This window comes from Somniosus microcephalus, chromosome 13 (genome assembly GCF_052327205.1).
Source record: "Somniosus microcephalus isolate GS21.2 chromosome 13, FLI_Smic_1.0, whole genome shotgun sequence".
In the NCBI taxonomy this organism is placed as follows: Eukaryota; Metazoa; Chordata; class Chondrichthyes; order Squaliformes; family Somniosidae; genus Somniosus; species Somniosus microcephalus.
Window position 1 is genome coordinate 85,273,969 of NC_140999.1, and position 27,425 is coordinate 85,301,393.

Here is a 27,425-nt window from a genome sequence, read left to right on the forward strand (position 1 = left end):
CAGGTGAGGAGGATAGGGAGCGATGGAATCGGGAGAGAAGGATAAGGAGCGATCGGATGGGGAGCAATGGGGTCAGGAGAGGGGGATGGGGAGTGATGGGATCAGGAGAGCAGGATTGGGAGCAGTGGGGTCGGGAGAGCAGGATTGGGAGCGATTGGATGTGGAGGAGGATAGGGAGCAATGGGATGAGCGATGTGAACAGGAGAGGATAGGGAGCGATGGGATCGGGAGAGGAGGATAGGGAGCGAGGGGATCGGGAGAGGAGAATCAGGAGAGGAGGATAGGGAGCGATGCGATCGGGAAAGGAGGATAAGGAGCGATGGGATCGGGAGAGGAGGTTAAGGAGCAATGGGATCAGGAGCGATGGGGTCAGGATAGGAGGATAAGGAGCGATGGGATCGGGTGCGATGGGATCAGGAAAGGAGGATAAGGATCGATGGGATCGGGAGCGATGGGATCGGGAGCAGAGGAATGTGAGCGAAGGATCGGGTGAGGAGGATAAGAAGCGATGGGATCGGGTATGATGGGATCAGGATAGGAGGATAGGGAGCGATGGGATCAGGAGAGGAGGATTGGGAGGGATGGGATCAAGAGCAATGGGATTAGGAGAGGAGGATAGGGGGCGATGGGATTGGGAGAGGAGGATTGGGATTTGAGGGATCAGGAGAGGAGGATAGGGGGCAATGGAATCGGGAGAGGAGGATAGGGAGTGATGGGATTGGGAGCGATGTGATCTGGAGAGGAGGATATGGAGCGATGGGATCGGGAGAGGAGGATTGGGAGTGATGAGATCAGGAGAGAATAGGGAGTGATGGGATCAGGAAAGGATAGGGAGCAATGGGAATGGTAGCAATTGGTTTAGTAGAGGAAGATAGGGAGCGATGGGATCAGGAGAGGATTGGGAACGAAGGATCGGGAGAGGAGGAAAGGGAGCAATGGGGTTGCGAGCAATGGGATCAGGAGAGGAGGATAAGAAGCGATGGGATCGGGAGAGGACAATAAGGAGCGATGGGATCGGGTGCGATGGGATCAGGATAGGAGGATAGGGATAGGGAGCGATGGGGTCGGGAGAGGAGGGTAAGAAGCGATGGGCTTAGGAGCAATGGGGTCAGGAGAGGAGGATAGGGAGCGATGGGACCGGGAGAGGAGGATTGGGAGCGGTGTGATTGGGAGAGGAGGATTGGGAGCAATGGGATCAGGAGAGGAAGATAGGGAGTGATAGACTCAGGAAAGGAGGATTGGGAGCGATGGGATCTGGAGAGGAGGATTGGGAGCGATTGGATGTGGTGAGGAGGATAGCGAGCAATGGGATCAGGAGAGGAGAATAACGAGCGATGGGATCCAGAGAGAAGGATAAGGAGCGATGGGATCAGGAGCGATGGGATCAGGAGAGGAGGATAGGGAGCGATGGAATTGGAAGCAATGGGATCAGGAGAGGAGGATAAGAAGCGATGGGATCGGGAGCAATGGGATCAGGTGAGGAGGATAGGGAGCGATGAAATCGAGAGAGGATAAGGAGCGATCGGATCGGGAGCAATGGGGTCAGGAGAGGAGGATGGGGAGTGATGGGATCAGGAGAGCAGGATTGGGAGCAGTGGGGTCGGGAGAGCAGGATTGGGAGCGATTGGATATGGAGGAGGATAGGGAGCAATGGGATCGGGAGTGGAGGGTTGCGAGCAATGGGGTCAGGAGAGGATAGTGAGTAATGGGATCAGGAGAGGGGTATAGGGAGCCATGGGATCGGGAGCAATGGGATTAGGAGAGGAAGTTAGGGAGCGATGGGATCGGGACAGGAGGATTGGGAGCGATGTGAACAGGAGAGGATAGGGAGCGATGGGATCAGGAGAGGAGGATAGGGAGCGATGTAATCGGGAGAGGAGGATAAGGAGCGATGGGATCGGGAGCAATGGGGTCAGGAGAGGAGGATAGGGAGCGATGGGATCGGGAGAGGAGGATCGGGAGTGATGTGATCGGAATAGGAGGATTGGGAGCGATGGGATCAGGAGAGGAGGATAGGGAGCGATGGGATCAGGAGGATTGGTAGCGATGGGATCAGGAGAGGAGGATTGGGAGCGATGGGATCTGGAGAGGAGGATAGGGAGCGATGGGATCTGAAGAGGATGATTGAGAGCGATGTGATCGGGAGTGGAGGATAGGAAGCGATGGGATTGGGAGTGGTGAGAATGTGGAACTCGCGAAAACGGAGTGGTTGAAGCGAAAAGTATAGATGCATTTAAGGGGAGGCTGGACAAGCATAGGAGGGAGCAGGGAATAGAGGGTTACGCTGATAGATTTAGATGAGGAATGACAGGAGGAGGCTCAAGTGGAGCAAAAACGCCAGCATGGACTTGTTGGGCTGAATGGTCTGTTTCTGTGGCGTATATCCTATGTAAAGCCATTCTCTCTTATCATAGCATCACCCTCTTATCATAGCATCACTCTTATCATACCCCTATGCCTTTTCATACCCTTACCCCTTTATCATACCCACACCCCTTTATCATACCCACACCGCTTTATCATACCCACCCCTTTATCATACCCTTACCCCTTTATCATACCCCACCCCTTTATCATAGCCCACCTCTTTATCATACCCTTACCCCTTTATCATACCCACACCCCTTTATCATACCCCACCCCTTTATCATAGCCCACCTCTTTATCATACCCTTACCCCTTTATCATACCCACACCCCTTTATCATACCCACACCCCTTTATCATACCCACACCACTTTATCATACCCACCCCTTTATCATACCCTTACCCCTTTATCAAACCCACACTGTTTCAACAGAGTGCTGAGAGTTGGGTGAGTCAGGGAGTCTTAACTGGTTGCTGAAATCAAACTTTTGTTTGTTTCACATTTACTGTGTACTGTTTACTGTTTAAAATCTAAATTTCCCAGCTTTAAGCAGGGTTAAAAAGTGATAAACAAGTCCTACAACTCAGAGCAGCTGAAGGCAGTTAACAAGGGAAACTGGAGTAATCTGGTTAACCTGGTTCTCCTGTAGCTGGGCTCAGCAAGTCTTTGTTTCAGGGCCTATAAAAACAGGCTTTGAAGTGCGATTTTGCACTGAGTGCGGTTTCAACAGAGTGCTGAGAGCTGGGTGAGTCAGGGAGTTAAGTGAGGCAGGGCCTCAGAGCTTCGGCGGGTGCTTCAGCGGTAGAGCGGGCTTACAAAGGGCTCCAGAGACCAGGTAAGGCTTACTTTACTGGTGGTATTGAATTAAATTAATTTAAATTGATTAAAGGGGTAGGTCATGCCAGGAGAGCCCAGCCCCGTGATATGCTCCTCTTGCTCTATGTGGGAATTCAGGGACGCTGCCAGTGTCCCTGACCAACACGTGTGCCAGAATTATTATTTAAATGGCAATAGATTGGGAGAGGGGGAAGTACAGAGAGACCTGGGTGTTCTTGTACACCAGTCACTGAAGGCGAGCATGCAGGTGCAACAGGCGGTCAAGAAGGCAAACGGTATGCTGGCCTTCATAGCAAAAGGGTTAGAATACAGGAACAGGGATACCTTGCTGCAGCTGTACAGGGCACTGGTGAGACCACACCTCGAGTACTGTGTACAGTTTTGGTCGCCTCATCTGAGGAAGGATGTTCTTGCCATGGAGGGGGTGCAGCGGCGATTCACCAGGCTGATACCAGGAATGGCGGGAATGACCTATGAGGAGAGACTATGTAGTTTAGGGATGTACACACTGGAGTTTAGAAGATTGAGAGGGGACATCATAGAAGTGTATAAAATTCTGACAGGTCTAGACAGACTGGATGCAGAAGGAATGTTTCCCTTGGCGGGTGAGAACAGAACTAGAGGACATAATTTAAGGATAAGGGCTAAACCATTTAGGACAGAGATGAGGGGGAATTTCTTCACTCAGAGAGTGGTGAACCTGTGGAACTCATTGCCACAGAGGGCAGTGTACGCCAGCTCATTAAATATATTTAAGAGGGAATTAGATATATTTCTACGGGCAAAAGGGGTTAAGGGTTACGGAGAGAAGGCGGGGACGGGATACTGAATTAAAGGATCAGCCATGATCTCATTAAATGGCGGAGCAGGCACGAAGGGCCGAATGGCCTACTCCTGCTCCTATCTTCTATGTATCTATGTATCTATGTATCTATGTAAATGCATCCAGCTGCAGCTACTAACGGGCCGTCTTGGGGCGCTGGAGCTGCGGGTGGATGGGTTGTGAGAGGGTCGCGAATTACTCGTACAGTGAGTTGGTCACACCGCAGGGTAGGGCTGCAGAGGCAGAAGGGAAATGGGTGACCACCAGGCGGAACAATAGAAGCAGGCAGGTAGTGCAGGGGACCCCTGTGGCCATCCCCCTTTCAACCAGGTATACCGCTTTGGATACTGTTGGGGGGGATGACGTACCAGGGGAAGGCAGCGGCAGCCAACTTCCTGGCACTGGGGGTGCTCCTGCTGCCCAGGAAGGGAGGAAAAAGAGTGGGAGAGCAATAGTGGTAGGGGATTCTATAGTAAGGGGAACAGATAGGCGTTTCTGTGGCCGTAGACGTGAATCCAGGATGGTCTGGTGCCAGGGTCAAGGATGTCACTGAGCGGCTGCAAGGCATTCTGGAGGGGGAGGGCGAACAGCCAGAGGTCGTGGTCCACATTGGTACCAACGACATAGGTAAAAAGAGGGATGAGGTCCTGCAGCAAGAATTTAGGGAGCTAGGTAGAAGATTAAAGAGCAGGACCTCAAAGGTTGTAATCTCTGGATTACTCCCGGTGCCACGTGCTAGTGAGTATAGGAATAGGAAGATAGAACAGATGAATGCGTGGCTAAAGGGATGGTGCAGGAGGGAGGGCTTTAGTTTCCTGGATCACTGGGTCTGCTTCTGGGAAAGGTGGGACTTGTACAAGTCGGACGGTTTACACCTGAACCAGAGGGGGACCAATATCCTTGCGGGGAGGTTTGCTAGCACTGTTGGGGGGGGTTTAAACTAACTTGGCAGGGGGATGGGATACAGAGTGGAGCTATAGTAGGGGGTGATTTACAGCCAAATACGGAGGAAAAAACAAGTCAGCTGGGAAGGCAGAGCAAATATGTGAAGGCAAAAGGGAATATGGCAAGGCTGGAAGGCATTTATTTTAATGCAAGGAGTCTTGCAAATAAGGTGGATGAACTGAAGTTGTTGTTGAACACATGGGAGTACGATATTGTTGCTATCACGGAGACATGGTTGAGGGAGGGTCAGGACTGGCAGCTCAATATTCCGGGGTATAGAATCTTCAGGCGAGACAGAGGGGGGTGTAAAAGGGGAGGGGGTGTTGCAATATTAATTAAGGAGTCAATTACTGCTGTAAGGAGGGTTGATATATTAGCGGGTTCCTCTAATGAGGCCATATGGGTAGAACTTAAAAACAAAAAGGGGGCAAGCACTTTGCTGGGAGTGTACTTAGGCCCCCAAACAGTCAGGGGGAGATAGAGGAACAGATATGTAGGCAAATCTCAGAGAAGTGCAAAAATAATAGGGTAATAATAGTGGGGGATTTCAACTTCCCCAATATTAATTGGGATAGTCAGAGTGTGAAAGGGTTAGAGGGTGCAGAATTCTTAAAGTGCATCCAGGAGAGCTTTTTGAGCCAACATGTAGAAAGTCCTACAAGAGAGGGGGCGGTACTGGACCTAATTCTAGGGAATGTAGCCGGGCAAGTGGTGGAAGTGTTAGTAGGAGAGCATTTTGGCGACAGTGACCATAATTCGGTGAGATTTAAGGTGGTCATGGAAAAAGACAAAGACGGCCCGGAAATAAGGGTTCTAAATTGGGGGAAGGCCGATTTTAATATGATAAGGCAGGATCTGGCCAAAGTGGACTGGGATCAGCTACTTATAGGAAAATCCACATCAAAGCAGTGGGAGACTTTCAGAAGGGAAATAGAGAGAGTACAACGCCAACATGTTCCCGTAAAGGTCAAGGGTGGAACCAACAAGCAAAGGGAACCTTGGATGACAAGTGATATACAAAAATGCATTAGGAAAAAAAGGGGGGCTTTTGGCAGTTACAAAAGACTAAAGACGGAGGAAGCCCTAGAGGAGTATAAAAAGTGCAGGGGCATACTTAAAAAAGAAATTAGGAGAGCGAGGAGGGGCCATGAAATAACACTGGCGAGCAAAATAAAGGAAAATCCTAAGATGTTTTATAAGTATATTAAGGGCAAGAGGATAACCAGGGAAAGGGTAGGGCCCATTAGGGACCAAAGTGGCAATCTGTGTGTAGAGCCAGATGATGTAGGCGGGGTTTTAAATGAATTTTTTGCATCTGTGTTCACTATGGAGAAAGACGATGTAGACATAGAAATCGGGCAAGGGGACTGTGATATACTTGAACATATTAGCATCGAGAGGGAGGAGGTACTAGCGGTTTTAGCAGGCCAAAAAGTGGATAAATCCCCAGGCCCGGATGAGATGTATCCCAGGCTGCTGTGTGAGGCAAAGGAGGAGATTGCAGGGGCTCTGACACAAATTTTCAGAACCTCTCTGGCCACAGGGGATGTACCAGAGGACTGGAGAACAGCTAACGTAATACCATTATTCAAGAAGGGTAGCAGGGATAAACCAGGCAATTACAGGCCAGTGAGCCTAACATCTGTGGTAGGGAAATTATTGGAAAAAATTCTGAGGGACAAAATTAGTCTCCACTTGGAGAGGCAAGGATTAATCGGGGATAGTCAGCATGGCTTTGTCAAGGGTAAATCATGTCTGACCAATCTGATTGAATTTTTCGAGGGGGTGACTAGGTGTGTGGATGAGGGAAATGCTGTGGATGTGGTATACATGGACTTCAGTAAGGCTTTTGACAAAGTCCCGCATAGGAGACTGGTCAAGAAGGTAAGAGCCCATGGGATCCAGGGTGCCTTGGCACGTTGGATCCTAAACTGGCTGAGTGGCAGGAGGCAGAGGGTGATGGTCGATGGTTGCTTTTGTGACTGGAAGCCTGTGTCCAGTGGGGTACCTCAAGGATCGGTGCTGGGTCCCTTGCTGTTTGTGATCTACATAAATGATTTGGATGAGAATGTAGAAGGTATGATCAGTAAGTTCGCAGATGACACGAAAATTGGTGGGGCGGTAAATTGCGAGGAGGAAAGCCTCAGGCTACAGGACGATATAAACGGGTTGGTCAGATGGGCGGAAAAGTGGCAAATGGAATTTAACCCTGAAAAGTGCGAGGTGATGCATTTTGGACGGACAAATAAGGCAAGGGAATACACAATGAGTGGTAGGACCCTAGGAAGTACAGAGGGTCAGAGGGACCTTGGTGTACATGTACATAGATCCCTGAAGGCAGCGGAACAGGTAGATAAGGTGGTTAAAAAGGCATATGGGATACTTGCCTTCATTAGCCGAGGCATAGAATATAAGAGCAGGGAGGTTATGATGGAGCTGTACAAAATGCTGGTAAGGCCACAGCTGGAGTACTGTGTGCAGTTCTGGTCGCCTCACTATAGGAAGGATGTGATTGTTTTGGAGAGGGTGCAGAGAAGATTCACCAGGATGTTACCTGGGATGGAGCGCCTCAGCTATGAAGAAAGACTAAACAGGCTGTGGTTGTTTTCCTTGCAGCAAAGAAGGCTGAGGGGGGACCTGATTGAGGTGTACAAAATGATGAGGGGCATAGATAGGGTAGATAAAGAGGAACTTTTCCCCTTAGTAGGGGGGTCAATAACAAGGGGGCATAGATTCAAGGTAAGGGGCAGGAGGCTTAGAGGGGATTTGAGGAGGAACTTTTTCACCCAGAGGGTGGTTGGAGTCTGGAGCTCACTGCCTGAAAGGGTGGTAGAGGCAGGAACCCTCACAACATTCAAGAAGCATTTGGATGAGCACTTGAAATGCCATTGCATACAAGGCTATGGACCAAATGCTGGAAAATGGGATTAGATTGGACAGGGCTTGATGGACGGCGCAGACACGATGGGCCGAAGGGCCTCTTTCTGTGCTGTATAACTCTATGACTCTATGACACCCCTTTATCATACCCCACCACTTTATCATACCCTTACCCCTTTATCATACCCACACCCCTTTATCATACCCAACCCCATTATCATACCCCACCCCTTAATCATACCACACCTCTTTATCATACCTACCCCTTTATCATACCCTTACCCCTTTATCATACCCCACCCCTTTATCATACCCTTACCCCTTTATCATACCCACACCCCTTTATTATACCCCACCCCTTTATCATACCCCACCCCTTTATCATACCGCACCCCTTTATCATACCGCACCCCTTTATCATACCCTTACCCCTTTATCATACCCCATCCCTTTATCATACCCCACCCCTTTATCATACCCTTACCCCGTTATCATACACCCATTCCCCTTTATCATACCCTTACCCCTTTATCATACTCTTACCCCTTTATCATACTCTTACCCCTTTATCATACTCTTACCCCTTTATTATACTTATGCCTTGATCATACCCCACCCCTTTATCATACCCCACCCCTTTATCAAACTCCTACACCTTTATCATACCCCACCTGATTATCACAGCCTCACCTTGTTAACTTAGCCCTACCCACTCATCGTAGCCCCACCCCCTTATCATAACCCCACCCTCCATTATCAATGGTGATCGCCTTTTTAAAGCTGCATTTAAGCTAATGTTTATGGCATCGCTGCTTAGAGTGAAAAATAATGATGTAAGTGGCCTGGTAGCAGCATAATTAAAGGATGCATTCTTAATTGACTTGCTAAAATGTGTTTTCTCATCGGGACATTGATTAGGACAATAGTTTTGTGTAACAAATAAGAGAAATCTCATCTTATTGCTAGTGCTGTTGGGTAGGGTTTAAACTAGCTTGGCAGCGGGATGGGCACCATCATGTAGGAGTGGAGAGGAGGAATGGGGTGCATGGAAGAGTGAGTGTGTTGGATGGTATTGGAGGGCAAGGTAGTGCTGGTGGCGGAAGTAGTATCATATTAGATAGGAGCAGACTAAGAAAGATTATGAAAAATTCAAAAATGGGTTTAGAATGCATGTACGTAAATGCACAAAGTGTGGTGAATAAGGTTGGTGAGCTACAAGCACAATTAGACGTGTGGCAATATGATGTTTTGGCAATAACGGAAACGTGGCTTAAAACGGTGAGGACTGGGCACTTAATATTCAAGGGTATAAGTTGTTCAGAAAAGATAGGGAAGGAAAAAAGGCAGGTGGGGTGGCAGTGCTGATTAAGGAAGACATTGTAATGTTGGAAAGGGAGGATGTGCTTGAGGAGACAAGGATAGAATCCATTTGATTAGAGTTGAGGAGCCTCCTTCTGTGCCGTTATGACTCTATGGCCCCGATTTTCTGGCCGCCATCAGGCGGCTTTACATGCGGCCGGGGGCCGAAAATCAGCGAAAAAGTGGGTCGGGAACCCCCCTGCCTGATTCCCCGCCCCGTCCGACTTTCGGACTGCCGTTTCCCCGCACCCCGCTTCAGTCCCGGCCGCCGCTGGCGGGACTGGTCGTCGGAGCACTAACAAACAATAATCAGCTTGTTGAAGTTGATTTTCCCGTGCCGTTGCGACTTTGGGACTTTCCCCACCTGAAACCCGCCTGTGGGGAACCCCGCTGCTGAGAGCTGGCGTGAAGCTTGCTAGCTGTCAGCTGCAGGTAAGGAGAAGCTGCGATTTAAAGGGCCAGCACTTGTATGTTGAAGGACCTTGTTGTTGCAGGTTTGGGGCTACTTCTTCAAGGCTTAGGCACAGCTGTGGAAGGTTGGAGCCTCACACACTTCTCCAATGCGATCTCCTGGGAAGCCCCTCTCGCCACCCTCACTCAGCGCTTCCTCAGCGGAGGCATCTACGAGAAGCATGGGACGCCTTTTTTTCCTTCCCTTCTTGCCATTAGAGGATCTCCAGCAGCAGAGGCGGCAGCAGCAGAACCAGGAACAGCATGATGAGCACCAGGAGCACCAGGCTGCTGCTCACTCACCTGAAGCTGCACAGTCCAGAAGGGGCCAGCGCTTGGAAGTGGCTTGAGAGCACCTTGCTGCGCTTTAGGGGGCCATGGGGACCCGTATCTGCACTGGCAGTCCTACTCAGAAGGACTTCCATGAGGATCTGCTTTCTCTGATCAACAGATGGCCAACGCTCCTCAAGAGATGTCATTCTCTTATGTGCACTCACCATGTTTTCCGTACCCTGGCGAGTTATCTCCTCCATGGAGGTTGCCAACCTTTCCATGGTGATGTGTTCATGCGCCAATGACTCCACAAAGGCTCTGCTCATGGTCGCTTGGGACTCCTCCATTCGCTCCACACTCGCAGCGACCCTGGAGACAAAACCTGCCAGAGACTCCTGCATCTGTGCATGGAGATCTATCACCTCTTCTCTTGCGGATGGACCCAGAGGCAGAGGGTCGACATGCAGCTCAGCTGAGCTGAGCTGGCAGAGTCCTGCTTCCTCCGAAGTGGACTCTCCACTGCTGTCCCTGTCTCCAGAATCTGCTGAGGCTCACTTGTGAGCTGTGAAACACCAGGTGACAACACTACTCTATGTCCCGAAGGTCCCCCCGAGGTGTGAGTGCCTGCACTGGTGCTGGGTGCGCTTACTTCTGCTGACGCTGCGCCCTCAGAGGTTGGAGCTTCCTCTGAGGAGTCTGGCTGCACAGCCTCTTCCTCCTCCACAGTGAGGACGGGGGCTCTGGATGGTACTGTGGGAGAGTAAAGGAAGGAGATAGAAATGTAATGCCAAGGTTCTTCTGGTGACTCCCAGCGAGTTGGCATCTGCTGACACCTGCATCCATGCAGCATTGGTCTCAGTGGGAGGCCTCTTCCTCCCTGACCTAGGGAAGAGGACCTCCCTGTGGGCCCTAACCCCATCCAATAATGCCTGCAGTGAAGCCTCGTCGAATTTGGAGGCAGCTCGGGGTCTGGCACTGCCCACAGCTGCTGCAGGCTCCTCTGCCATCCTGTATGGTTCGTTTGGAAGCCTTCAGAGGATGCAGTGCTTGCTATGGACCTTGAAAGCACCACGAATGATGACATCATACTGTGGGGATTTCTGACACGAATTGGACAATTAGCAAGGCTTCCCACATGCTGGGAATTAATTGGCCAATTGAGGGAAAATTGTGTGGAGCTGGCTGACACTTTTTTATGTGTGTCAGAAACCCCACATTCGGGGAAACCCAACCGTTTCCCACACAAGCCGAAAATCGGGGCCCATGTCTCATCTCATCATCTAATGGCATGTCCACCTATTCTATCTCCCTGTGTCTGCGGGACCCCCTTCTCAACCTCTCCTAAATCCCCGCTACCCGTCTCCCTAACAGTCACACCCACCCATTCCTGAACCTGTGCTTTCCTCTGGGGTGTGACTGTATTCTGGATAAAACTGTCCAGACATTCCTCCCCCTCCCTTATGTGTCGGAGTGTCTCCAACTCGCACTCCAGCTGAATGACTCTGAGCCAGAGAGATTCGAGATGGAGACATCTCCTGCAGACATGTTAGCTCGGGACAGTCTCGCCATCCACAAACTCCCACATACTGCAGTCCAGACACACAACCTGCCCTGCCATATCTTAGACTAGTCTTATTTTATTTATTTAATTAGTTAAAGTCTGTATTCAATGATTATTTATAGTTATATTAAATAGTTTAACTAATTAAGCCATAAATTTAATACATAACGTTGTTGTTTCTCGCTCCTAGTTTAAACCACTGTCCGAGGTTAGAGAGAAAAAACCCTTAATACTTACCAACCAATCACCTACCTGCTGTCCTGTGACGTCACTCTTCGGTTTTATCGGAAATTGTCGACGGTTTGGCCGTCGCTAGTGTCTCCAATCAGTTCGGCGCTGCTTCCGCCGCTGTTTTATGCACCATCGCTGGTGTCTCCAATCAGGTTGTGACTATGATAAAGGGGGTGGGGCTATAACAGGGTGTGGCTATAAGGAGGTGGAGCTATTATGACGGTGTGGTTATAAGGGGGTGAAGCTATAACAGGGTCTGGTTATAAATGGGTGGAGCTACGATAAGAGGGTGTGGTTATAAGGGGTGGAGCTATGATGACAGGGTGTGGCTATAAGGGGGTGGGGCTAAGATAAGGGTTGTGACTATAAGGGGGGTGGGGCTGTGATAATGGGGTGTTGCTAAGCTAAGAGGTGTAACTGTGATAAGGGGGTGAGGCTATGATAAGGGTGTGTGGCTATAACGGTATGGTGCAGTGGTAATGGGGTGGGGCTATAACAGGGCGTGGCTATAGTAACAGGGTGTAGCTATAGTAAAGGGGGGCTATAATAACAGTGTGGCTATAATTACATGGTATGGCTAATAGTAATGGGGCGGTGCTTTGATAACAGTGTGGCTATGATAACGGGATGTGGCTATAAGGGGGTAGGGCTATGATGAGTGGGGCTATAACAAGGTGGGGCTATGATAAGGGGGTGGGGCTATCATAGAATCATAGACATTTACAGAACAGAAGGCCATTCGGCCCATCATGTCTGTGCCGGCCAAAAACGAGCTATTCAGCCTAATCCCACTTTCCAGCTTTTGGCCCGTAGCCTTGTAGGTTACAGCACTTCAAGTACATATCCAAGTACTTTTTAAAGGCGTGAGGGTTTCTGTCTCTATCTCATCTAATATTTCACACTCTTCCTCCTTAACTACAATGTCTGCATCGTCTCTCTCTTTTTGTGAAGACAGACGCAAAGTATTCATGAAGAACCATACCTGCGTCTTCCGCCTCCACACACAGTCTCTAAAAGGCCCTACTCTTTCCTTAGTTATCCTCTTGCTCTTTATATATTTATAAAATATCTTTGGGTTTTCCTTGATTTTACTTGCCAATATTGTTTCAGGCCCTCTCTTTGCTTTCCTAATTTCCTTTTTAATTTCACCCCTGCACTTTCTATACTCCTCTAGGCTTTGTATAGTATTTAGCTTTCTGTCTCTGACATAAGCTTCCCTTTTTTGCCTTGACATCCAGGGGGCTCTAGATTTGGGAGTCCCACCCTTTTTCTTTGTGGGAACATATTTGCTCTGAACCCTCACTATCTCCTCCTTGAATGCATCCCACTGCTCAGACACTGATTTACCTTCAAGTCGCTGTTTCCAGTCCACTTTTTCTAACTCACATCTGAGCTTAGTAAAATTGGCCTTTCCTCAACCGACAACTTTTACTCCTGATCTGTCTTCGTCTTTATTCATAACTATGCTAAATCTAACTGAATTATGAGCACTATCCCAAAATATTCTCCCACTGATACCCCTTCCACCTACCTAGCTTCATTCCCTGAAACTAAGTCAAAAACTGCACCCTCTCTGGTTGGGCTGGCTAAAAAAAGTTCTCCTGAATGCATTTTGAGAATTCTGCACCCACTATACCTTTTTTGAATAATGATAATGAGTTCTCACTCGGAGAGGGTAATGGCAGAGCGATGCAGAGGCTCCTAGGAGATTATGGTGTGGCACAGATACAGGCGTAAATCACAAACACCATAATTTCCTGGAAAATCTGCACCACAGTAATGGCATATGCCATAGTGTCAAAGGCCCCCTATTTTCTGGCAGCCGTCGGGCGGCTTTTCATGCGGCCAGGGTCCGAAAATCGCGGAAAAAGCGGGTCGGGACCCCCCCGCCTGATTCCCCACCCCGTCCGACTTTCGGACTGCCGTTTCTCCGTCACCCGCTTCAATCCTGGCCGCCGCTGGCGGAACTGCTCTTCGGAGCGCTAATCACCAATGATCACCTTGTTAAGGAAGATTTTCCAGGGCCGTTGCGACTTTGGGGCTTTCCCCACATGAAACACGCCTGCGGGGAACCCAACCGATGAGGGCTGGCGTGAAAACAGCTGGCTTGCTTGCTTGCAGCAGCAGGTCGCTGAGGGCTGAAGAGATTTCAATAGGCAGCATTTGCAGGCTGCAGGACCTTGTTGATCAAGGCTTGGGGGAACTTTTTGAAGCCTTAGGAGCAGCTGTAGAAAGTTGGAGCCTCACACACTTCTCCAGTGTGAGCTCCTGGGAAGCCCCTTTCACCACTCTAACTCAGCACCCCCTCAACGGAGGCATCTGCCAGAAGCATGGGAGGCCTTTGGTACCTTCCCTTCCTGGCATTAGAAGATCTCCAACAGCAGAGGCAGCAGCAGCAGAACCAGGAACAGCAGGATGAGCACCAGGAGCACCAGGTTGCTGCTCACTCACCTGAAGCTGCACAGGCCAGAAGGGGCCAGCGCTTGCAAGAGGCTTGAGAGCACCTTGCTGCGCTTTAGGGGGCCAGTGGGACCTGTTTCTGCACTGGCAGTCCTACTCAGAAGGACTTCCATGAAGATCTGGTTTCTCTGTTCAACAGATGGCCAACGCTCCTCAAGAGATGTAATTCTCTTATGAGCACTCACCATGTTTTCCGTACTCTGGCGAGTTATCTCCTGCATGGAGGTTGCCAACCTTTCCATGGTGATGCGTTCATACGACAATGACTCCACAAAGGCTCTGCTCATGGTCGCTATGGACTCCTCCATTCGCTCCACACTTGCAGCAATCCTGGAGACAAAACCTGCCAGAGACTCCTGCATCTGTGCATGGAGATCCATCACCTCTTCTCTTTCGGATGGACCCAGAGGCAGAGGGTCGACATGCAGCGCAGCTGAGCTGAGCTGGCAGAGTCCTGCGCCCTCCAACAAGGACTCTCCACTGCTGTCCCTGTCTCCAGAATCTGCTGAGGCTCACTTGTGAGCTGTGAAACACCAGGGCCTAGAAATTCAGTTGGGCGCGCCAGCCATTAGCGCCTTAGGAGGAGTAGATCTCGAGCGCTAGGCGCTTATCGCCCGGGCGCAGCGCGATCTGCGCCTCTCCCCAACTTCAGGACACATTTAGCGCCAGCGCAAAGTCTTAGCGCGCCCTGCTGCGCGCGCAGATCATGACGTCATTTAATAGTGCAACGCCCTTTGTGCGCCCCAAACCGGAACTTCACTCACGCCGGCCCATTGTGCGCCAGGCGGCCCGAGCGACTGTGAAGTGGAACGGTACACAGGCCAGCCGGGTCGCGGGGAGCGCAAATTAAAGGGCACTTACCCAGCAGTATAAAGGCCAGCCATTTTGCAGCATTCACTCTTGTGCAACGGTTTTTTGGACAGAGACCAAGGAGGAGAGTTTACTGGTTTGGACCAACACTTGGACAGGTATTTTTGGCTCAGGCCAGAGCTTACCAATTATCTTTGCCTTCATTCAGAGCTCAGTGTTTGCCAGCATATAATGGGGGCTGCATTGGGTGGCAACGCTGAATTTCAGCCTTATGCCAGAAGGGCTTACAGACGGCGTGAGAGAGTGGCAGCCCTGGCTAGACGCAGAGGGGGCAACAGGCGTCGCCAACTGAGGCCTTACCCACGCAGGGTATACCGCCAGCAGACCTCCTATCTGACCATGTCTGCCACGATGTGTGTTAGGAGGCTGCGATTCCGAAGGGAGGTGGTTGCAGACATCTGCCGGCTGCTTCAGAGAGATCTGCAGCCACAGCTGATGCGCAGGACGTCTCTGTCGGTGGCAGTGAAGGTGACGGTGGCTCTCAACTTCTATGCCTCCGGCTCCTTCCAATCCGCTACTGGGGACATCGCTAACATCTCCCAGTTCGCCGTGCATTGCTGCATCCGCCAGGTGACCGAAGCCCTTTTCAGAAGGAGACATCAATTCATCTCCTTCCCCATGACCCTGGACAAGCAGCAGCAGCGTGCAGTGGGGTTTGCAAGAATAGCGGGCTTCCCCATGGTGCAGGGCGCCATTGACTGCACGCATGTGGCTTTGCGGGCACCTCTTGAGCATGCCGAGGATTACCGCAACCGGAAGGGCTACCATTCCCTCAATGTACAGCTGGTGTGTGACCACAGGCAGCGCATCCTAGCTGTCAATGCCCGCTTTCCAGGCAGCAGCCACGATGCCTTTATCCTGCGACAGACAACTGTGGCTGACATGTTCCAGGCACAGCCTCCCCCAAGAGGATGGCTTATCGGGGACAAAGGCTATCCTTTGTGTACCTGGCTCCCGCGCGCCCACGACCCCTGCTGAAGAGGCATACAACGAGAGCCATCAAGCGACGAGGAACCTCATAGAACAAACAATCGGCGTGCTCAAGCAACGGTTCCGCTGTCTCGATCGCTCCGGGGGAGCCCTCCAGTATTCGCAGGATCGAGTCTCCCAATTCGTCGTCGTTTGCTGCATGCTGCACAACCTGGCTATCCGCAGGACTCAGGCACTGCCACCTCACGTTGGACCACCACCTCAGGAGGAGGAGCAGGAGGAGCATGAGGACGATGACGACGAGGAGTACCAGCCCAGGAGGGACGCACAAGGTCCAAGGGCCGCCCGTCGGCGGCTTATTGAACATCACTTCTAGGCCCCCTGTCAGGGAATGGCTTGTGCCAATGATAGAACATGATTGCAGCCGCTCCGCAAGCCCTCAGCCGGTTAAGGCAACAAACACTTCAAAGATCAAACATGGACAATGTGAATAAATAAAAAGCTTTATTGTACAAACTCTTGGCCCTTCCCACATGAAAACCAAAAACAGACGAAACCCACAAAAAACACTCAAACACATTACTCGCTCCCACAACCTGGAGAGGATTAACAAAATAGGGCAACTAAAATGGCCGTCATTCTCGGCCTTCGTCCAAAACAAACATCACATCATCGGCCTTCAAAAAACAAACATCCAATTCTCGGCCTCAAGAAACAAACACAAATGGCCACACATTCGACTATTTGGCCCGCTAGGGCGATGCCTTGGCCATCTTTGGGTGGCCCCTGCCCGCCCTGCTGCTCCACCTCAAAGTAAGGCCATTGGCTGCTGCAAGGCTGGGGGCAGGCTCCTGAGGGGCACATGTCGTGACGGCAGATGTCCTTGGGGGTCGGCCAAGTCGAGGTCTGGCCGTCGAGCGGGCGGCTGTTGATTGCTGCAGCTGTGGCTGGCCAGCATCAGTCGCTGCAGCAGCTCCTGGCAGCTCCACTGGGGGAGTGGCAGTGGCGGCTGGAGGAATGGCGGCAAGCTGGCGGATGGCAGGCGCTCGCTGGTCGCCTGAGACACTGGCACTCGCCCGGGCCAGCACTGCAGCATGCGCACCAATCTGCCGAGGGACAGACCGCTGTGCTGCTGCAGCGCGCCGGGTGCCTTGGCGATGCCTGGCTGACACAGCGAGTGTGGCAGCAGTGAGTGCCCGTGTTGACCTGTTCACTGACTGCATCAGAGCAGCCAGTGACTGGACGGCACCACTGATCACCTGGCCAGTCGCTGACAGATCTGCCCGGTATTCCGCCCGACTGGTGGCCTCTGAGGGCCCGAACTCGGCCACACTCCGAGAGAGGGAATCGATGGACTCAGGCAACCGTGCCACTGCCGCCATGAGCTCCGTGTGCCGGCGCTCTGAGTCCGCGGACAAGTCTTCAAGGCGTTCCATCTCCTCGGCGAAGAGCATCTCCTGACTGGAGGCCGGACTCTCCCTCTGGGGAGAAGGCCGCCGAGCTGGCCGACCCTTCCTGCGTTGCTGGAGGCCGCTGGGCCCAGCAATTGGACTCCCCTCCGACGCATCCCCCCTCTGGGGAGAAGGCCGCCGAGCTTCCACCCCCCTCCTGCCTTTCTGCAGCACGCAGGTCCCAGGAGCTCCCCTCCCCTTCGACACTTCCGCCACGCTGCCCTCCAGGGAAGACGTGTCCCCTACATTGGCCTGGGTGGCCGCGGCTGAGGGTTCCCCTGATGGGCCGCCTTCCTCTTGCTCCTCCTCCTGCTCCTCCTCGGAGGGTCTGTCACTGGCAAGTTGAGGGACCTCCTCTTGACCATCTGAAAGCAGGAAGGCACAAGAGTAGCTTTAGAGTGAGGAGAGGGCGTCAGTGCGGGATGCATGAGTGGTGGCATTCAGCGCATTGGTCGGACAGTGGCAAAGGATGATGCGCAAGTGGGACGAGAGAGGTGCAAAAGGTGATGTCCTTACCATTGCTGCCCAGAACAGGGTCGGCATCTCCACATGCAACGGGCCCAATCACCCGGCCACCCATGAGGCGCTCCACGCGATGTTGCAGGTCGGTGAGTGGCTGGACATGGGGTCGGCCTCCCCCGGTCGCAGTCCGGCTCTTGCGATTATTCGCCAGCTTGGCCTGCAAGAGAAAGGACGGCCTCTAAGTACAGTGTGTCGCCGTGATCTGGTGTGCACTGCCTCCCATGGTGGAATAGCCTGGCCAGTGTGTCGCCATGATCTGGTGTGCACTGCCTCCCATGGTGGAATAGCCTGGCCAGTGTGTCGCCATGATCTGGTGTGCACTGCCTCCCATGGTGGAATAGCCTGGCCAGTGTGTCGCCATGATCTGGTGTGCACTGCCTCCCATGGTGGAATAGCCTGGCCAGTGTGTCGCCATGATCTGGTGTGCAATGTCAGGATGTTGATAGTGGGGGATTCGGCGATGGTAATGAATGTCATGGGATGGTGATGGAGGAGTTTGGGACATTGGCTAAAAGGTATGATTTTGTGAGGCTGTGCCATTGCCGTGTCCGTAGCCGGTGCCGAGTGGTCCGTCCAGTTTCATTATAATTATTTTGTCTCATAAGCTCGACCATTTCAGAGGGGCAGTTAAGAGTCCAGAGTCACATTTAGGCAAGACCAGTAGATTTCCTTCACTAAAGGACATTAGTGAACTAGATGTGTTTTTACAACAATCCAATAGTTTCATGGTTACTGTTACCAATACTAGTAATTATTACTGTTTTATTTAATTGAATTTAAATTCCCCAGCTGCCGTGGTGGGATTTGAACTAACGTCTACTGGATCATTAGTCCAGGTCTCTGGATTACTAGCCCAGTGACATTACCACTACGTTACTGTGGCAATGTGAGGATTAAGGATTGATTTGGGGTAGAAAATCAGCAAAAGTAGCTTTCTGCCCCAAATTGCTGATCTGAAAAGTGAGTTTCTCTGTTTAACGTTGTAAAAGTGTTAAAAATGGCATGGAATTTCAGGGCCCGGTTTAATCTGGTGTTTGGGCGCAGAATGGGTGTCATGCTCAGGGTGCACGTCTCATCACGTGAACATGGGGCGAGGTGGCAGAGTACATGTTCCAGAAGCATTGCCCCCAGGAAGAGGTCTATGCTTCACTCATCTGCTGCTCCCACATGAAGAACAGTTCATGGACATTGTGGGCAGGGGGCGTGTCAGGAGCGTGGCATCTGGTGAGGCTGGAGGACAAGTGCTGCAGGGTTTTAAACCACCTTCTCCTCGTTGCCTTGTCACTTAAATCTCACCCTTACACATGATGCATGGCAGACTGCTGCTGCTTTCAGAAGCTATTCATGTGTCTCTGCTTACCCAAGCCACTAAATGCTGACTCTTGTCCCTTTCAAGTCTAAAAGCTCCACTCAGCCCTCAGGGAGCAGAACAGGGCAGCACTGCAGAACAAGAGCTGTCACTCAACTGTAAGCTTGCAGACACCAGCTCAGAGACTGGCACCACGCATAGTTCAGAAGATAGGCTAGAGGGGTCTGCATGCGGAGTGTACAGGAGCAAGGGCAGAGGGAAATGACAGCCCAGGAACCACCTCGCAGCAGGGCCACCCATCCTAACCCTGCTGCGCAGGGTACAGATGGCGACATCAGGGCCCCACCATGCATGAGAAGAATGATGGTGATCCAAACACACCTCATCAATGCACTGGACAGCCTGCCAGAGAGCTGGCGCACAATGTCAGAGAACATCAAGGAGGATAGCTCCAACTTGTGTGGGGTCTTGTGCATGGTATTGAGACCATGGAGTCAAACACGGAACAAGTGGTCAGCTTGGACTGCTTCGAAGGAAGCTCAGACTAATGTCATCTTGGTTCTGGGGTCCAGCACTTCCTCTGGCTTACAAATCGTGAAGGATAGCCTCCCAGCAGACTTACAATATTCTTGCGCAGAGCAGTGGGAGTGCTGAGGATCAGCCCCAGGAGAGTGGCAGTAGCTCCATGGGAGAGGATCTGCTGTCCTCAGGAAGACTGCATGCCTGCTCCCCCATCACCCACTCTGCCAGGGTCCTTGTTGGTATCACACAGCCAGCAAGGCCAGAGTGCACAAGCCGAAGCCGAGTCACTTTGAAACTATAACAACTCAATTTTGATACTGTCAGCTATTCAGGCTAAACTGAAGAACGTTCTGTGGTGCCTCCCGCTCGGAATAACCTGATCACTTCTTCATGCCTTTCTTAAAATGATCCTGACCAATACTTGAATACTTGATTCTGGATTTGATTGGGAACCACAAATGTGTTTGTTCAACAGGTTGCATGTGGAGCTATTTCTGCATATATCCAGATTTGGAGGGTCTCTGCTGAGAAATCCCCATGTTCTGCGCAAGTTCTACAGCCGTCTTTACTACAGACAGTGAAATTATGGAAATTATAACTAAATCTTTGTGAAATTGTAAAACTCCTGAAAAATTGAACGTTACTGACTAAATTTTAAAAAGAACGCATTGATAAAGAAACTACAAGAGAACTTAAGCTCAATAGAAAAAGACCAGTAATGAAAAACTTCTTGGCAGGCTGGCAACAGAGAAATAGATGCCAAAAAGAAGAGGTCCGATTCCACAACAGAATCAAAATACACAGCACGGGTGGCTTCCACTGTATGACTCTTTAGAGTCCAAACACTTCAGAGGGAGCCAGTTCCAATGTTTCAGTTCCTGTCTAGAATTCAACTTCATCCCACCACAGGACCTCAGACTTAACTTTGGACTCTTTCATATTGTCTCCTCCCTGCCTTCTCTTTACAAAAAAAGACATATCTCTGCCATACCTATGAAAACTGAATTCCCTTTGTATCCATTCTCATACGCATTTTGGCTGCTGCTCCGGATCCAAGGCCATTACTTCTATCTCCCTTTTATTTCTTCCCTTGACCTCTCCAGGGCCCTTTTCTCTTGTCTCTTCCTCTTCTTGTCACTCAGTCATGCCACCGTTCATTTCTCCCCTCGCAGATATTTTGGGCGCGATCTTGCCAGCCCTGGTGAGGCGGGTATGGAAGCGAGACTGCCTGGAAAATGGCAGAATTTGGGGGCGGGTGCCCATCTTGCCAGGAGGCGGGTAGCCGTCCTGCGCCGGGTCCCATCTCCTTGGAGGCGGGAAGGGATTACAGCCACTTAACTGCCTGTTAACAGGTAGTTAACAGGCAGAAAATAAGCTTATCATCATTTTGCCCACACAAGTGCGGGCTTCCTGAAGGCTCCGAACCCCGCAAGGGTCACCGAGGCGAGTAGTGGGTCTGCGGGGGTCGGGGGGGTGCAAAAGTGTGCTGTGAAGGTAAGTGATGGGTGCAAGTGTGGAGAGGTGAGTATCTGAGGTAAGTAGAATGTGTTAGAAAAAGTGTACTTACCTTTGTTTCTTCCTGCAGGCTTCAGTTGGTGGGTATGCGGAGAGTCTCGTGCCTCCGCGGTAGAGATGACAGATGGCCGTTGAATTCAAGACCTCATCAAACTACAGAGAATGTCACTGTTTGACAGCTTCACAGAGCTGTCAAACGATGACAATTCATCTGTTAAAAAATTTTTAAAAACTCTCTCCCAAATCATTTAAAACTGCACTTTCAAATTTGCAACTGTCTGGCCTTTGGCCTTCCGTTCGCCACAATACTTTTGCAGTTGTCAATCTGCTCAACCACGCTCCTCCCATCTTCGCTCCCTCAAATAGTTCATTCTCCTCAAAAGATCCAACCTTGACCCTCCATCCATGAAAACTGCCACACCATCTCCAACCTCCCTTTCCTTGAATGTGCTGTCACCTCCTAAATCCATGCCCATCTTCCCTGCAACTCCATGTCTGAACCTCCCCAATCAGGTTTCTGCCCTGCCACAGCACTGAAATGGCCCTAATCAAAATCACAAATGACATCCTATGTGACTGTGACCGTGGTAAACTATCCCTCCTCATCCTTCTCAACCTGTCTGCAGCCTTTGACACAGCTGACCACACCATCCTCCTCCAACGCCTTTCCTCCATTGCCCAGCTGGGTGGGACTGCACTTGCCCGGTTCCACTCTTATCTATCCAGTCATAGCCAAAGAATCACCTGCAATGGCTTCACTTCCCACTCCTCCACTGTTAACTCTGGTGTCCCCCAAGGATCTATCCTTGGTCCCTCCTATTTCTCATCTACATGCTGCCCCTCGGTGACATCATCCAAAAAAACGTTAAATTCCATATGTAAGCTGATGACAACCAGCTCTACCTCACCACCACCTCTCTTGACTCCTCTACTGCCTCTGATTTATTACGCTTGGGAAGGTCAAAGCTATCGTCTGTAGTCTCCGCCCCAAATTCCGTACCTTGCCATCGATTCCATCACCCTCCCTGACCACTGTCTCAGGTTGAACCAGACTGTTCGGAATCCTGACATCCTATTTCACTCAAAGCTGCGCTTCCAACCGCTTTGCATCACAAATACCGTACTTTTCCAACTCTACCCATTTCCGCCCTTTCCTCAGCCCTGCTGCTGAAAACCCTATCCGTGCCTTCATCACCTTAACTATTCCAACGTTCTCCTGGCTGGTCTTCCATCCTTTTAAGGATAAGGGCTAAACCATTTAGGACAGAGATGAGGGGGAATTTCTTCACTCAGAGAGTGGTGAACCTGTGGAACTCATTGCCACAGAGGGCAGTGTACGCCAGCTCATTAAATATATTTAAGAGGGAATTAGATATATTTCTACGGGCAAAAGGGGTTAAGGGTTACGGAGAGAAGGCGGGGACGGGATACTGAATTAAAGGATCAGCCATGATCTCATTAAATGGCGGAGCAGGCACGAAGGGCCGAATGGCCTACTCCTGCTCCTATCTTCTATGTATCTATATCCTCCACCCTCCATAAACTTCACCTCACCCAAAATTCTGCTACCGATATTCTATCCTGCATCAAGTCCCACTCACCCAACACCCCTGTGCTCGCTGGCCTACATTGGCTCCAACTCTCCCAACTCCTCAAATTTAAAATTCTAATCTTCATAGTTAAACCTCTTCTGGGCCTCACCCCTCTGTATCTCTGTAACCACCTCCAGCTATACAACCCACCAAAAACTCTCTGTTCCTCTGACTCTGGACTCGAGCATCCCCCACTCTCTTCACCAGTCATTGGCGGCCTTGTCTTCAGCCGTCTAGGCCCTACACTCTGAAATTCCCTCCCTAAACCTCTCCACCTCCCTCTTCCCCATTAGGACCTTCCTTTAACCAAGCTTTTTAATCACTCTCCTAATATCCCCTTCTTTACCATGGTTTCAATTTTAGCCTGATTATGCTTCTATGAAGCAACGTGGGACATTTCCCCATGTTAAAGTTGCTGTATAAGCTAATGTTGTTCCCCCATAACTGGACATTACAGGTTTGATTCACACAGGAGAGTTAAATAAAAGAGGAAAAAGTCATTAAAAAATGTTGATATTATTCTTCATTTAAAAACTTTAATCTGATCATTCCACCTTCAAAAGAAAAGCATCATACTACTAGATGAAAAAAAGTTTTCAGTAGATAAAGCTAGCTAAAACTTGAAAACAAAAATAAACTTTTGTAAGTTTCATTTTATATACTAACCTTTTGCTGCTTTTGACCAAGTGATCGTGATTCATCCAGTTGAGATCTGGAAAATCAGAAACAATAAAAATATGGCATGTAAAACAGCTTATATGGGGTAAATTCAACAATCCTGCCCTCCTCCTGCTGGGAGCGAGCATGGGTACGAGCTGATCAAAGAGTCAGCGTGGATGTGTGAAGGGTAAGTCATGTCTGACTAATATTGTTCAATATTTTTTAGGAGGCCACTAACATGGTGGACAAGGGGAATGTGTATGGTTGTTGTCTATATGGACTTCCAGAAGGCATTTAATAAGATTCCGCAAAAGATATTATTAGCAAAAATGAGAGCACACGGAATTGGACACAACCTTGTGACATGGATTAATAACTGGTTGTGAAATAGAGACAGAGCAGGGATAAAGTCATTGTTCTCTGATTGGTGCGATGTGACATGTGGTGTTCCCCAGGGATTTATAGTGGTGTCTCAAACTTTCATCATATAGATCAATGACTTGGATGAAGGAATAGCGAGTTGCATATTCAAGTTTGCAGATGATACTAAGTTAGGAGGCATAGTAAGTTGTGTAGATCGGAGCAGAAAGATACAAGGGGGCATAGACAGACTAAATGGATGGGACAAAACTGTGGCAAATGGAGTTCAGTGTAGGGAAGTGTGAGATCATTTACTCTGAATCCAAAAATGACAAATCAGAATACTTTTGTAATAGTGAGAGACTAGGAACTGTGGAGGAGCAGAGAGATTTAGCGATCCATGTACAGAAATCACTAAAAGCTAGTGGACAGGAAAAACTAATAAAAAAGGCTAATGGAATATTGGCCTTTATCTCAGGGGCTGGAATACAAAGGGGTGGAAGTTATTCTTCAGTTGTACAGAGCTCTAGTTAGGCGCCATGTGGAGTATTGCGTTCAGTCTGGGCCCCGCATCTCAGTGAATATATTGGCCTTAGAGGGGGTGCAGTGCAGATTCACCAGAATGATTCGGCTTAAAGGGTTAAATTATGAGGACAGGTTGCATAAACTTGGGTTGTATTCCCTTGAGTTTAGAAGGTTGAGGTATGATCTGATTGAGGTGTTTAAAATGATAAAGGGATTTGATAGGGTAGTCATAGAGTCATAGGCCTAGAAATTAGGTATAGCCCCGCCAGGTCTTTAGCGCCCGAAATTTAGCGCTCGGCCGGATTCCCGTAGCGCCCGCCTGAAATTCAGTTGCGCCGCCCCAACACGGAGGCGGGCGCTATTGGAGGGTTTGGCCGCCTCGTTTGGGGCGAAGAATGTCAGTTTCAGGCGTCCAGCTGCCGCTGCGGCACCCGATGCGGTGCGGCAGGCTGGGGTACTGCAGGCCTCCTCCTTCTCTTAAGGAGGAGCTGCCTGCAGCCGTGAGATCGCCGCTGGATTCCCCCGGCAAATGAGCCCGGCACCACGGAGAAGTGCCGGGCTCGCGGGAGTGACACACCAATGCCGCGGGGGGGTGGTGCAGGAGTCCGGGGAGGGAGGTGCGGCCAGGCGGCCGCCGGGAAAGCGGCCGGCCGCCCCTCCACCTTTATGCGCCGGCCTCTCGGAGCTGCAAGGCACCGTTTTGCAAACGCTGTCTGCGGCCGCCACGGGAGAGGCGGCCGCAACTGAATTTGGCGGTCGGACCGGAATTGCATTGGAACCGGGGCGCTGCGCACACCGATGACGTCATCGGTGCCGGCGCAGCGCTACCGGCTAACGTCGATGTTACGGACCAACTGAACTTCGGGCGCAAACCACTCTATAGCCCATAAGTGGGCGCAAACGCGACTGAATTTCTAGGCCATAGAGTTTTTCAGCACAGAAAGAGGCCCTTCGGCCCATCGTGTCTGCGCCGTCCATCAATCCCTGTCCAGTCTAATCCCATTTTCCAGCCTTGTATGCAATGGCATTTCAAGTGCTCATCCAAATGCTTCTTGAATGTTGTGAGGGTTCCTGCCTCTACCACCCTTTCAGGCAGTGAGTTCCAGATTCCAACCACCCTCTGGGTGAAAAAGTTCCTCCTCAAGTCCCCTCTAAATCTCCTGCCCCTTACCCTGAATCAATGCCCCCTTGTTATTGACCCCCCTACTAAGGGGAAAAGTTCCTCTTTATCTACCCTATCTATGCCCCTCATCATTTTGTACACCTCAATCAGGTCCCCCCTCAGCCTTCTTTGCTCCAAGGAAAACAACCCCAGCCTGTTTAGCCTTTCTTCATAGCTGAGGCGCTCCATCCCAGGTAACATCCTGGTGAATCTTCTCTGCACCCTCTCCAAAGCAATCACATCCTTCCTATAGTGAGGCGACCAGAACTGCACACAGTACTCCAGCTGTGGCCTCACCAGCGTTTTGTACAGCTCCATCATAACCTCCCTGCTCTTATATTCTATGCCTCGGCTAATGAAGGCAAGTATCCCATATGCCTTTTTAACCACCTTATCTACCTGTTCCGCTGCCTTCAGGGATCTATGTACATGTACACCAAGGTCCCTCTGACCCTCTGTACTTCCTAGGGTCCTACCACTCATTGTGTATTCCCTTGCCTTATTTGTCCGTCCAAAATGCATCACCTCGCACTTTTCAGGGTTAAATTCCATTTGTCACTTTTCCGCCCATCTGACCAACCCGTTTATATCGTCCTGTAGCCTGAGGCTTTCCTCCTCGCAATTTACCACCCCACCAATTTTCGTGTCATCTGCGAACTTACTGATCATACCTTTTACATTCTCATCCAAATCATTTATGTAGGTCACAAACAGCAAGGGACCCAGCACCGATCCCTGAGGTACCCCACTGGACACAGGCTTCCAGTCACAGAAACAACCTTCGACCATCACCCTCTGCCTCCTGCCACTCAGCCAGTTTAGGATCCAACGCTCCAAGGCACCCTGGATCCCATGGGCTCTTACCTTCTTGACCAGTCCCCTATGCGGGACTTTGTCAAAAGCTTTACTGAAGTCCATGTAAACCACATCCACAGCATTTCCCTCATCCACACACCTAGTCACCCCCTCGAAAAATTCAATCAGATTGGTCAGACATGATTTACCCTTGACAAAGCCATGCTGACTATCCCCGATTAATCCTTGCCTCTCCAAGTGGAGACTAATTTTGTCCCTCAGAATTTTTTCCAATAATTTCCCTACCACAGATGTTAGGCTCACTGGCCTGTAATTCCCTGGTTTATCCCTGCTACCCTTCTTGAATAATGGTACTACGTTAGCTGTTTTCCAGTCCTCTGGTACATCCCCTGTGGCCAGAGAGGTTCTGAAAATTTGTGTCAGAGCCCCTGCAATCTCCTCCTTTGCCTCACACAACAGCCTGGGACACATCTCGTCCGGGCCTGGGGATTTATCCACTTTTTGGCCTGCTAAAACCGCTAGTACCTCCTCCCTCTCGATGCTAATATGTTCAAGTATTTCACAGTCCCCTTGCCCGATTTCTATGTCTACATCGTCTTTCTCCATAGTGAACACAGATGCAAAAAATTCATTTAAGACCCCGCCTACATCATCTGGCTCTACACACAGCTTGCCACTTTGGTCCCTAATGGGCCCTACCCTTTCCCTGGTTATCCTCTTGCCCTTAATATACTTATAAAACATCTTAGGATTTTCCTTTATTTTGCTCGCCAGTGTTATTTCATGGCCCCTCCTTGCCCTCCTAATTTCTTTTTTAAGTATGCCCCTGCACTTTTTATACTCCTCTAGGGCTTCCTCCGTCCTTAGTCTTTTGTAACTGCCAAAAGCCCCCCTTTTTTTCCTAATGCACTTTTGTATATCCCTTGTCATCCAAGGTTCCCTTTGCTTGTTGGTCCCACCCTTGACCTTTACGGGAACATGTTGGCGTTGTACTCTCTCTATTT

General features: G+C 50.3%; 1 protein-coding gene across 1 annotated transcript in view; it reads right to left on the bottom strand.

The window, feature by feature from the left end:
* Nucleotides 1–27,425, bottom strand: part of LOC147108459 (uncharacterized) — a 777,120-nt gene that overhangs the window by 695,886 nt on the left and 53,809 nt on the right. Inside the window, exon 3 of the mRNA XM_086005101.1 lies at nt 23,565–23,610. Within this exon, the coding sequence (XP_085861227.1) occupies nt 23,565–23,610 (46 nt within the window). The remainder of the gene's footprint in view (nt 1–23,564; nt 23,611–27,425) is intronic.